The sequence below is a fragment of the Meriones unguiculatus genome, chromosome 8 (genome assembly GCF_030254825.1).
Source record: "Meriones unguiculatus strain TT.TT164.6M chromosome 8, Bangor_MerUng_6.1, whole genome shotgun sequence".
NCBI lineage: Eukaryota > Metazoa > Chordata > Mammalia > Rodentia > Muridae > Meriones > Meriones unguiculatus.
The window spans coordinates 18,237,341-18,249,815 of NC_083356.1; the positions used below are offsets into that span (position 1 = coordinate 18,237,341).

The window sequence follows — 12,475 nt, forward strand, 5'->3', positions numbered from 1 at the left end:
GAGGGCCCAGGAGCCCTGGTCCAAAAACAGACAGGGTCAGCCGACCAGTAAACACTCTTGGGGGCAAGCCTTATCAGTCCTTACCCCACCTCAGGCAGCCACCGTGTTTCCTGTCAGAGATGTGATTGTGAAGCCTGGGACAGGCAGGTTAAATGTCTGAAAGCAACAGCAAGGGTTTGCATCCTATGTTGAAACCGGGCTCCAGGAAGGAAGAACATCTGAGACTAAGAAGGTAAGCCGGGGTGCAAGGGACAGCTGTGTGGGCAGTGTGGGTGGTCAGGACTGGGAGCCGCCTTCCCACAGCGAGGACATCCCCACCACTCCAGTGAGTTCACCTTCTCCTAGCCAGCATTTCCATATTAGCCAAGGCAGCAAGCATGTGAGGTGGCCTAGGCATGGACCACGGATGTGGGCTATTTCCTGCAGAAGTCAGGGAGGGGTCTAGTGAGCAGGATTTAAGGAAGACAAGAAGCCCCTCTAAAGGGCCAGTTAGAGGCACCTCCCCCGCCATGTGAGGGTCCCTTTCCTCCTGCCTTCCCACTCACCTTCATGGATGTGGCCAAAGACGTGCAGCCTCGGCTGGACTCGCCTCTGGACCGTGTTGAGCAGCTCCACGCAGCCCACACGCTGCATCTTCTTGGGCACCCAGTCTAGAAAGCCTGTGCCAGAAGACAACAAGGGTGTTGAGGGAGGCCAGTGGGCATCTTTAACCTCACGTATCTGTTAGTGCAGACTGGGTAGGACCTGGAGTCCTATGCTACAGCTCCAACATAGTTCCCCTTGCCCAGGGCAGCGAGCTCCAGAACCCGCCCTGACTGAGCGAGAAGCCCCATTATGAGGCGGTCCCTGGAAGCCCAATCTGCCTTTCCTTGGCAGGGCTTCAGTAAGAGACTTCTTTACAAGAGACAAGAGGAGGCTGGGCACCTGGTCCCAGGTGCAAATAACCACTGGAGCCCATAGCGGTTCCAGTGGCTGTTTCTAGCCTCTCACTGCAGAGAAGAGCAAACTGAGTCCATGGTACCCCAGTGGCTGGAAGCAAAGCGGAGCCTGCAAGGTCTCAGAGGGGAATTTCCAGTTCAGAGATGTTCTCTAGAAAACCTAGCAGAAGCCGTGGCATAGCCCTGTTGGTAGACTGCTTGCCTATCATGACACTCTGGGGCACTGTAGATGAGATAGTGCATGGCTGTGATCCCAGCTCAGGGAAGGTGATGGCAGAAATATGAGTTCAAAGCCATCCTTGGCTATCTCGAAAGTTTGAGGCCAGCCTGGGAGACATGGGGGGGGCGGGGTTGGGGATGGAGGTGTTCAAAAGCATAAAGCTAGTTTCCTTGGCTGAGACATGCTCTCACGGTGCCCGCTGTGTCTGTTGGCCGCCAGCCTCCTAGAGCAGCCCCATATGGCGGTGGCTTATTATCCTTTCATGGCTACACAAACGAAGAATAATTGATGACTCCAGTGAGCAATCAGGTTTCTGTTGGCTCCTCTCTGTTTGGGTGGGTGAGATAAGCTATAGAGTCATCAGCAAGGGTTGGAGAGCTTTGACTCAGTGTGCCCAGCAAGCTCCACCAGGAGAAAGGTGCTGAGACACAGCACGGCCTGTATGAGCCTCTCGGAGGGAGAGGAGAAGAGAGAAGGAGGCAGAGACAGGCAGTAGGTGATGAGCAGGACTGGGGTTTGCAGTAGCGCTAGGTCCTAATCTCCACAGCTCCTAGACTGTGCACAGACAGGTTCGTGTCTCTTGTGTTTTGGCTTCCTCCAGCTGTCAGAAGCACTGCCCTAGGAACTGGAATCACACAGGCCCCATCCTTCCATGGCAGTGTGGGCCAAGATGGGGTTGGGGGGGTTGGTTCCCTATCATCCCAACTGTCCTGGTGACTGCAATCTGAAATGAAGTCCATTAGCACCTGCTGGGACACCTGGTGCACATGTGCAGTCCCAAAAGAGGTGTGCAGTGTGCTCTGTGACTGGAACAGGACATATGGAGAGCAGGGAGCCAAAGGATATGGCTTCTGGATAAATGGATGGATGGATAGATGGTGAGAAGGTGGGTGAATGTATAGGCAGGTAAATGGGTGGTTGAGAGATGGACAGATGGTTGATGAAGGACAGATGAATGGATGATAGAGGATGGATGGATGATGGAAGATAACAATTGAGGATGGGTGATGATGGCTGAATGGATGAAAGGTGATGAATGGATGAATTGATAAAGAATGGATGGAGGATGGATAGATAAATGGATACAGAATGGATGGATGGATGGATGGATGGATGGGTGGGTGGATGGATGGATAGGTGGATGGATGGGTAGAGAATTCATGGGTAGAGGATGGATGGTGGGTAGGTGGATAGGTGGATAGATGGATGGATGGGTAGATGGATCAGGAGATAAATCAGGATAGTAGAAGGGGGGAAGATAAGAGGAAATCAGGAAGGAGGGAAGAAAAGAAAATGGAGGAAGTAAGGGAGGAAAACAGGAAATAGAGAGGAGGAGGAGAAGGAAGGCCACAGAACCCACACGGCTCAGATGAAACTGAGGCCCTGTGGGGGAGGGGCACAAGGCATGTCACCCTCATGTTGTGCTGTCCGAGCAGAGGCCCAGGGCCTCAGGACCTCCTCCACTGCAAAGGGGGTAGGAACAGGTGGCTGAGATTGGAGGGCAGCGAGGCCACAGTAGTCAAAGATACAAGTCCTGAAAACTGCTGGCATTATTAGAGAAAGGAGGAGGGAACTGGGAGGCAGGTTAGAAAGAAAGCAGAGGGGCAGGCTGCAGGGGCCAGGTACGAAGCCAGTGGGTCCTAGAAGGAGAAACAGGTGAGCAACAGCCTCAGCTCAGACCAGAGTAGAGGTCTACATCGGGAGGTGGAGCCTGAGCCCTGAGGACATGGGCTTGCTAAGAGTGGCACCCCAGCAGGTTAGACCCAGAAGGCCAACCCAGGGCTCCTTTGGGTACAGCCCCAGACAAAAGACCCTCTATCCTCAAAACTGGCAGGCATCCTCGCTAGCCTGGGCAGACGAACCAGAGACCGACCACAGGCCTTACCCAGGGGTGGTCCGTGAGTTATAAGGATATCAACACCTTCCGGGATGAGATTCCACTTCTCCAGCAGTGCTTGGCCTCGAGGGAGGTTGAATCCCCAGCCATAGAACCAGGGCTGCCTAGGAGAGAAGACGTTGGCTTTAGGGAGGGTCTCAAGAATATGGCGCAGTCACAGAGAAGGGGACAGGTCATAAGGCCAGGCAGCCATGAGGACCAGCCTGGCACCCGGAAGCTCCATCAAAATGGAACAGGGACTGTCTGGAGGACCTCTACAAGAAGAGCAACCAGCTGCTGTCAATGGAGGCAGACCCCAGGAGCAGGAGCAGCAGCAGCCGGGCGGTGCAGGCAGCTCTTTGATTTGCCTACCAGCACACACTGTGAGCTGGTTAAGGCCACGCATTGCCCCCACAACCCCTCATGTGCCCGAAGCTGCCACCTGAATCCTACTCTTGGCCAAGATGGCTGCACATCTGCCTGTGAACACAAGAGCTCTACACTGTTGGCAGCCACCAACAGTGGCCTACTTAGCAGTCCCAGGGGTTCCACAGAACCTCGTTCAAGAACTCCCAGCCCTATCCTTGTAGGCTCTGACCTGTAAGACTGGGGTCTTTGCTGGGTATTGCACAGGAAGGGGAGATGCCTGGGTGACACAGGGCCAGTGGAGCCTTCACTCTCAGACCCAGAGCTGCTGTTGTCACCATCAAGCCTGCAGAGCTGGACCTGGGTGTGTGAAGGATGGGTGGCCACTCTGGGTCACTTGAAGGTCAAAGGTCCTTTTTCTGTGTCGGACCCCAGCCCTGAGGGCAGATAAATGTTGTGTGAGCCTCTGGCCACTGTGATCAGGACACTGACCAGCCCTGGTACCTTGTGTCATAACCAGCACCTCAAAGCTGAGGCTGGTCCTTCATCACACAGGCCTCCAGGGAAGCTTGCCAGAGCCAGGCAGAGCACGCCAGCCTCCTCCACCCCAGTCCTGAGTCCTAAGCCCCAGGCATTTAACGGCAGCAGCTGTGGCTACACCTGCTTCTTCTACCCCCTGGAGCAGGCTCCAGAGCCTCGCCTGGAGAAGGTGGCCTGTCCCTGGGCTAGAGGCCAGGATTTGTACTCCAGGTATGTAAAAGGAGAACCAGGGATCAAGGCCCAGGCTCAGAACGGCTACCTTTCCCAAAGGATCCCCAAGCATCTGTCGGGGGACAGTAGTTAGGCTGGGATCGGCCACTGGAAGAGAAGCATAGGACAGAGGTGGCCCTGATAGGGATATGCTCACTCAAGCAGCTCCTGTCCACATGCAAAAAGCTAAGCAATCTTCTGAAGGGATCTCTCTCTCTCTCTCTCTCTCTCTCTCTCTCTCTCTCTCTGTCTTCTTATACACAGCTTCAAGGGAGCCCTGGAGTCAAACTGGCTGAGATTAGGATGGCTCACCATTTGTCACCTGTGTCACCTTGAGCAAGGGGTGAGTTTAAAGACAGTTAGGTTGACCATGACCAGCAGACACCTGAATCCTCAGGAGCCCTGGGCTGGGAGTTCTCTGTGAAATAGAGACGTCACTGCTCAACAATGAGAACTCCATGCTCTGCCACTGTGCCACCATCCAGCTCTCCTCCATCATCATCACCTCCATCTCTGTCACCTCCATCATTACCTTCATCACCTCCACCATCCACATCACCACATCCATAATCACCATCCCTGTCACTACCATCACCTCCACCACAGCCATTACCGTTAACACTTTCACTACCCCTATCACATCCATCACAGTCCATCACCATCACCTCTAACCATCTCTGTCACCACATCTACCCACCTTGCCACCTCCATCAACACCTCGTCACCACCATCACCTCCACACAACCATCACCTCCATACAACCATCACCATCATTATCTTTACCACCATCACCTTCATCATTTCTCACTAAAACCACCATCACTATCATCATCACCAATATCTACTATCCCTGTCCCTTCCACTACCACCATCATCACCATCACGCCTGTCACCACGGACCCTTCCCAAGAGCCAACCACAAAGCCCGGGTGTAAGGCTTTGTTTGGGGCAGGTTTTCTGAACTGCATTTTTGATGGCTGGCAGCATTTCTAATGAGGAAGCAGGATAGGAGACCTCAGAGAGCCTAAGAGCAGAAAGGGAACTTCAGCTTGATAGCATTTTAACTAAAAACACCCCACCCCCACCCCCCACCCCCAGCCACCCACCCTGTCACACGGTGAGGTCTTTGGTGAGTACTGGCAGCCTGGCTCTGTGGATTCCCTGGGCTGTGCAATTTCTGAAGCACCGTCTAGCATTCTCAGAGCTGTGCTGTTGAAGGGGTCAGGGGTCAGAAAGACCTCAGTAGCCTGGAAGCCTCTCAGTGTATGTCTGGTGCTGTCTTCCAAACAGGCCTCGCTTTTTCAAGAATGTAATCAAATATTTACATGGCAGAACGAGGCCTCGTCGATATGTGAGAGGGTACCCATTAGTTCTCCTGAGCCACTTCGGGGGTAGCTCTCAGAAACACAGCAGATATCCCATGGGCCTCAGCCCAGGCTACTCCTGCCCGCCATCTTCCCCTCACCCAGCACCTTGCACAGAGCCTTGCTCTGGAGGGAAAATTGGACACTGACTCTGGTGGGGATACCCAGAGGAGCCATTCCGCACCCCAGGACCACACTCCCTGACACTCCAGACAGAGTGTGGTGTGGAATTAGACCTAAGCAGGGCATCGAGCCTGGAACAGTTCTGCTGCCCATCCTCCCTCTGTCTGCTACCTCTCCTTCCCTCCCTGTCTCACCCCACCCACCTGGGGGCCATGAGTCTCCCCCTAACCCCCAAAGCACAGGCGAGCTACTGCCTTACTCCTGGTCAGGGGCAGCAGCCAGCCTTCAACTCTAGGAAGTCTGGCTGCTGCCTGCATCTCTTTGACAGGTTGGGATGTCACCCAAGCAGGGTCAGCCATACTGACTCTGCCACAGACTGGCCCTTCATCTCCCCCAGGCTTGACCCCTGAGGGTAGCAACATGGAGGAAGAGGGGTGTACAAGGATACAGCCACAGACTTCAGGAGTATATTTCCAAACAGGCAATGGCCCCGATGCCATTAGCTACCATTAGAATTGGGAAGCATGGGGAGGCAGAAACTGTAGGGAAGTTTCTGGAAGATATTTCTGAGGTGGTTTCAGTGAGGGCTTTCTCTGGGCGGTGTGCAGTTCTGGGTGGCTGTGTCAGTTGGCAAGGCCTGAGCAAACTCCAAGGGCCTCATTGAGGCCTTTGGGCTGCCAGGAACCATCAGTTGCTGCTGGCCCCAGAGACAAAGGAGGGACCATCTTCAATGTACAGCCTGCACTGGAGCCTCCTGGGGTCCCGTTTGGGGGTGCACTGATCCTCTGTGTCCAGTGAAAGCTAGCACTGTGAACAACCACAGTGACCAGCTCTCTGTATGGATCTGTACAGCTGCCCGGCCTTTCCCAGGGAGGACACCCACACTGCCCTGGCCCTCACTGCCATCTGACTTTAGAATACCACCCATGAATGCTCCAGCCATGATGCCAGCCGCGGTGCCCAAGAGCCTCCGGATCAACTTCCACCACAGCCTAATGCCCAGGCCTGGTACCACCTCCATCTTTCCATGGGTCTCACCATCCGAGGCATCTTGTAGCCCAGGAGAGTGGTCCCTCAGAACTCCGACTGAGCCGAAGGCGGCTTTATGTCCTGAATCTCTGTCTTTCTGTTCTAAAGTAACCATTGGAATAATTTTCTTACAGAATGATAGTTGCCATGACAACCAGAGCAAATTTTCCTTTTCTGAAACAGATGTCTCATTTAGTTGAAAATTAGAATGTGAGCAAACCCATGGGAAAAATTAATTCAAACTTTAACAGAGCGCTGAATACAACGTAATCTCTCCAAGGTTAACCCCTTAACAGCAATTCTGTGCGCCTCTGCTAACCTTCAGATCAAACCTAATTAGGCCCGCTTAGCCAATATAAACGACCTCCTCATGGCCAATCATTACAGGGCACCCCTGAAGCATGAAGTTGGGCTCCCTGACAGCTGACGGGGCTACAGGCAATCCTCTACAACAAGCAGCTGAAACAGAGCCTTCCCGGTCCCGGTTTCTGCTTCCTCAGAGCAAGCATTCAGCCCCGGGCTGGGCATGTTCCCAGGGATTCAGCCGAGCAGAGTGACCTCCAGCTGAACCCATTTCCCAGGCCTGGAGCGTTGGGCAGTGGAGGCCTCAGGTGAAGCAGACCTGACCCTAAGGCATTTCCAGGCCAGAGAGCTACGTTGGGAGCAGACACTGAGGGAGTATCTACAGAGATGCAACTCGGGGGCCTCTCGGTCTTCACACCTATCCTGGGAGGTGTCTGCCGCCATGGCTCCCACAGATGCAGAAGCGGGGGTGCAGAGCCATACCTAAGTGGCATAGCCAGGGTAGAGTACTTCAGCACCTGGAGTGCTGGTCCAGAGCCAGACTCTCTCCTCCAACCCAACGTGATAAAAACACCACCCTTCTATCTCGTCACCCTCCACATTTATTTGCTCCGTTAACCCTTGGGATAAAACTGCTGGGAGGTCGCCCTTTTCAGGCACAAGGAAGTGTGAGCTTAGAGAAGGCCAAGTGGCATATCTAAGGACACACAGGAGTGAGGAGGATTTGTTCCAGGATACCAGATACCTGTATTCCATGTCCAAACTGGTGGCTGATGCAAAGAACCCCCCCTCGGGGGGGTAGCCAGGTACCAGCTCTCTCTTCCACAGACACTTCTTGCCTGAGCAGCTCCCTCAGGCTCCCTGGGAGAAGCCTTCAGCCTGACTGACGAGGGGAAGAAGAGCTCGCATCCCTCACAGGGTCCCTGTGCACCCTCCAAATCATTCGATGGCTCCCCACTGCCTCTAGGACAAATGCCATTCTCAAGGCTTGGCACACAGGGCCTTGACCCTATCCCAGTTGACTGAGACAATCCAGCTTAGGTTCCCAGGAAGTTTCCCCCACAGCCTTGGCTGTCACTGGCTTCGCCCACCCTGTGCCTATCCCCAGGCTTTGTCTCCTGCTGTGCCCACGTGGGAGGTCCTTCCTAACCTCCCATATTCATGAGGCCCAACTCAAAGAGGCCATCTCTTCCAGAAGTGTCTCCTGAGCACCTCCCTCCCTAGCCACAGGTTTCCCCCTACCCACCTCGATGGCCCATTGTCACCCCCTCCAGCCCAGCTCCAGTGTTCAGATCTGCCTCCAAGTTCTTATACCCCACAGAGGGCTGAGCCTGGATGGCCCTTTAGGGAAGGTTTGTCCAAGGAGTACATGGATGAAAGATGAATGAAAACTGGAACAAGCCAGCAGGCGCTCTTCCTGGCTGCAGGTATGAAGAACTTCCGCATTAGCGCCCTCCTCTCAGCACCCTCCTGGTGGGAGCCCTGCCCTAGGACCTGCCAGTCAAGCTCCAAAAAAAAGACAACTCTAGCAAGGACGCCTGCCAGCTGCTAAGCTTCCTCGCCCTCTCGGGAGCCCACCCAGGTGGCAGAGTGTGCCCATTTCACAAGGAAGCATCTGGATCCCAGGGTCACCACCTGCACTCTGGTACCCAGAAAGCTTGACCCCCAGGGACCCTCACTGCCTCCATGGTGGACTGGACTTTCTCACACAGCACAGCAGCCCTTTGCAGGAGACAGGCCCCCAGAACTCTCATTCCTTCCTCTTGAGGGGCTCCGGTGTCTCATCACAGTGGCTCAGGCCTGGAAGCTGATGCAGCTGTTGCTGAACTGTTAAAGGATCCTGCACAGATCCCATCTCTGTCAGGCCAATTCACCTGCAGGATGTCCCCATCAGCCCCACAGAAGCCAAGCTTTCCGAAGCCGCTCCCAAGAGGCCAGCCACAGCTAAATGGTGTCTCAGATGAAAGCGCCGCTTGTCACTGGCCCCAGTCGCCCCTCAAAGCCCCTAGCACCCCAACTAGGCTGTCATCCCCTTTTGTAATAGAGAAAAGCGAGGCTCAGAGAGGCCAGGGATAGGACGGCCACTCTCAAGCCCAGGGTCTAGCCAGCACAGTGCAGACTTCCCACCTACAAGGCATACCACCTCCCACTAGGACAGACACTTAAGTCGGCTGTCCCCTCTGTCCCCTGGGTGCTGGCATGCTGGAGCCAGGCGCTGGGGAAAGTGGACAGGTAGTAGGCAGTATGGCCTGAGGCTGCTGGAGAGTGGGCAGGGCCCATCAGCTGCCCAGTGTCCTGACACCCATACACCTTGCTGGGGCGGCAACTGCAGCCTGCAGGTTGGCAGCAGAAAGCAGAGCATTACAGAGTGGGTCCCTCTTGTCATTCCTAATTAATTTTCCCCACCCTTCCGATATGCGGAATCGCTCATCTTTTGTTTTGCTGGCGCTCTGTGCGGGGACGGCAGAAGATTCATCTCAGGCGTTAATCTTGAGTGGGAGAGGAAGCAGGCGCACAGCAGCCTGCTAGAGAGGACAGGGGCAATGCAGAAGCAGTGGCTCAGGATGAGAGACAGAGATGCGGACAGGAGAAGGGAAAAGAAGAGTGTGTGTGTGAGTCTGTGAGTGTGTGTGTGTGTGTGTGTGTGTGTGTGTGTGTGTGTCTGTGTGTGTCCCTGAGTGCACCTTCCTAGTCCACCTGGGCATGTGGGCACATACACAAACAGATAATGTGTTTGTGTGAGGGACTGTGCCCATCTGCACCTCCCTACTCCACCTACGCATATCTACACAAAGTGTGTTTGCGTGTATGTGTGTGCAAGCATGTGTGTATCATGAATGTGTGTACAGGCTTGAGTGTTTATTGAATATATGGACATGCGTGTAGGCCTGCATATGTATTGAATGTTCGTGTGTGCACAGATACGTGCACAATCAGCCCTGTAGGGTCCAGAAGCCGTGGACTCTCTTCCTGCTTCAGATCCCACTGCAGCACAGTGTGCTAAGGATGCTGAGGAGAGGCAAGGGGTGAGACGGCCGTGGATCCACTCGTGGCTGACAGACAGGGTCTCTGGGGGCCTGGGCTGTGCCCTGGGCTGCTGGCTCCCGTGTGGGTCTCACGGGTTGCACTTTTTTCTCCTAGGGAAGACCCAAGCCTAGCCAGTCATGTAGACAGCTCCCTGAACAGACATGTGGCTCCTGACTGCATGTGGCCTGCAAACAATGACAGACATTACCAGGTAGCCTTGCCGACCACCTCCACGGCTCGGTACACATCTGCCTCGCCTCTTGTATGCAGGATAAGAGAAGCGCCGGGTTGTAGGAGCCCGAAGCCCAGCCCATTCTGCTGTCCATGGTGGCCACCAGAGGGTCAGGCCAGTTTCGGGGAAGGCTACCCACACCAGCACCCAGCTGAAGTATCATCTTGCCTGGGGCTGAGATCACAGGCCAGCCCTTCAGCACCTCCACATCTCCAGCCCGCCTGTGGCACAAGATGCCTGTCAGGACACAGATCGGACAGAGCAGGTCAGGGGAGCCACTTGGTGGCCTGCCCGGGTGCTGAGGAGAGGTAGTCTTTGCCTCAGTCACCTGAATAAGCTGTGATGGCCATAACCTCAGGCTAAAGCCACCCAAAGATGCAAGACAAATGTTGTGTGGAGACTTCAGAGGAATGACACTTAACATTAGTAAGACAGCAAGAGGCCACCAAGCCAGGGGAGGGGAGGGAACAGGTTTCAGACAAGCCTTCTTCAAGTCCCGAGAGCTTCAATAAAACAGTAGGCTACAAAGTTCACCTCCTGACTACAGTGTACTCTACCAGAGACTCCAGAGCTCAAACCTCCAGCAGTGGATCCCCAGCCTACAGTCAGGATGCCCCAAGCCAAGATACCGCAGACTGAGGCGGGCAACCCCCTAAATTGGGCTCTGCACCAAACAGGGCTATGACTTCTAACTGGACTACCCAGAACCTACTCTGAGTCCCAATAGACAGGACCTTGCCAGCCCATTACACCAGAGAACGACCAGAGATGTGGTTGCTGAGGGTTTTATTAAGAGAAAAGGCAATGGCTGTGCCTAACGCTGGACGCTGGGTCCTGGACCGGCCCCTCACTCACACAAGGTCCCAACCCTGCACACAGCAGAGCTGGTAGCTGACAAGAAGGCACGCACAAGGGTTCCTGGAAGCCAGGTGGGATGTAGCCAGGGCCATAGGCAGAGCTGGGTAGGCATAGCCGGCTCACTGTGTTCCACCAGCGGGCAGCCATAGCTGAACCTATAGACAGCCAGAGTGGTGGAGATTAGCTCGGAGCAGCAAGACACTCAGACCTGGGCAATACTCTTGATTCACTGTTCCCACACCCAGGACATTGAACCAGTTCTGGCCAGAGGCATGGAGGAAGGAGAGGAAGCACGGAGGAGGGTGGGCTCATGACACGATACTGTGCTCCTCCCCTGGCGAAGGACATTCAAGCGGCACCTCGCTGTGGCTATCCCGAGGGCGCCATGCTTCCCTCTCTGGCCCAGCTCCCCTTGATCCTTGTGGAGACTTCCTCCAGAACACAGCTTCCCGAGTCTCAGTGCTTTGATCTATAAAGTAAGGCAGAGTTGGGGAACCTCACTGATTGTCCTGGGGACTGCAGTAGGACACACATCTGTCACGTCGACAGGCTTCCCTAAGCACCGTCGGAGACAGACAGCGTTCCCAGGCTGCTCCATTCCTGCCCCAAGCTGTGCAGCAGGCCTACTTAACCGTAGGAAGTAGGAGAACGGGACATCAAAGAGGACGTGGGTACCCACCCCCAGCCTGCTCCCCCTCCCCCACCCCAGAGGCCACCAGGCAGTCACTGCTCCACGCCTGGCTGCAGACATGCTGTCTGCGGCTATCAGCCAAGTAAAAGCAACCTCTGTTATCCAATCTCCCAGCACCGGGTGGCCATAGCCAGCCAGCAGCGTGATGCGACCCCCACCTCTGTGTCCGGCCATGTCTCCATCTGGCCTCTTTGAATTCTACGGGCAAGGGGACGCCTTGTGTCACCAGCTCACAAGGCCCAGGTTCTAACCACAGTCACACTGCCGGCACCCACACGCCAGCCTGGGTTTTCAGTCCAGCCTTGCAGAGTGCTCGGCTGGTCGCCCTGGCTCCTAGAGACAAGAGAGATCCTCTCCTTAAGCTCTGATGGGAGGCAGCCCAGCCAAGCACAAAATCAATAGCTGAGCCCAGCCGCCACGGCACAGGCCCCGCAGCCGCTTCCCCAAGTTCGGTGTCTCGGCAGGTTTAGCTCCCTTCTTTCAAAATACCAGAAGTAATTAGAGCAGATGGGCCTGCTGCGTGCCAACTCCACTCTCTCCCTCACTCCTTTTTTTCTTTTTCTTAAAAAAAAAAAAAAATCAAGGCCGTTTTTAGTTAAATGAGAACAAAAAATGCATCCAAAACCCATAAATGAATAGGGTATATATGCAGGATTTAAAAAAAAAAAAAAAAAAAGAAAGAAAGAAAAAGAAAAGCA

At 54.6% G+C, this 12,475-nt stretch overlaps 1 protein-coding gene across 3 annotated transcripts in view; it reads right to left on the reverse strand.

The window, feature by feature from the left end:
• The window catches only part of Mpped1 (metallophosphoesterase domain containing 1), a 74,384-nt gene that overhangs the window by 3,514 nt on the left and 58,395 nt on the right, over window positions 1–12,475 (reverse strand). For all 3 annotated transcript variants that reach the window (XM_060388920.1, XM_060388921.1, XM_060388922.1), the window contains exons 5-6: window positions 3,044–3,159; window positions 546–659 (exon numbers count right to left, since the gene is read on the reverse strand). In XM_060388920.1, the coding sequence (XP_060244903.1) occupies window positions 546–659; window positions 3,044–3,159 (230 nt within the window). The remainder of the gene's footprint in view (window positions 1–545; window positions 660–3,043; window positions 3,160–12,475) is intronic.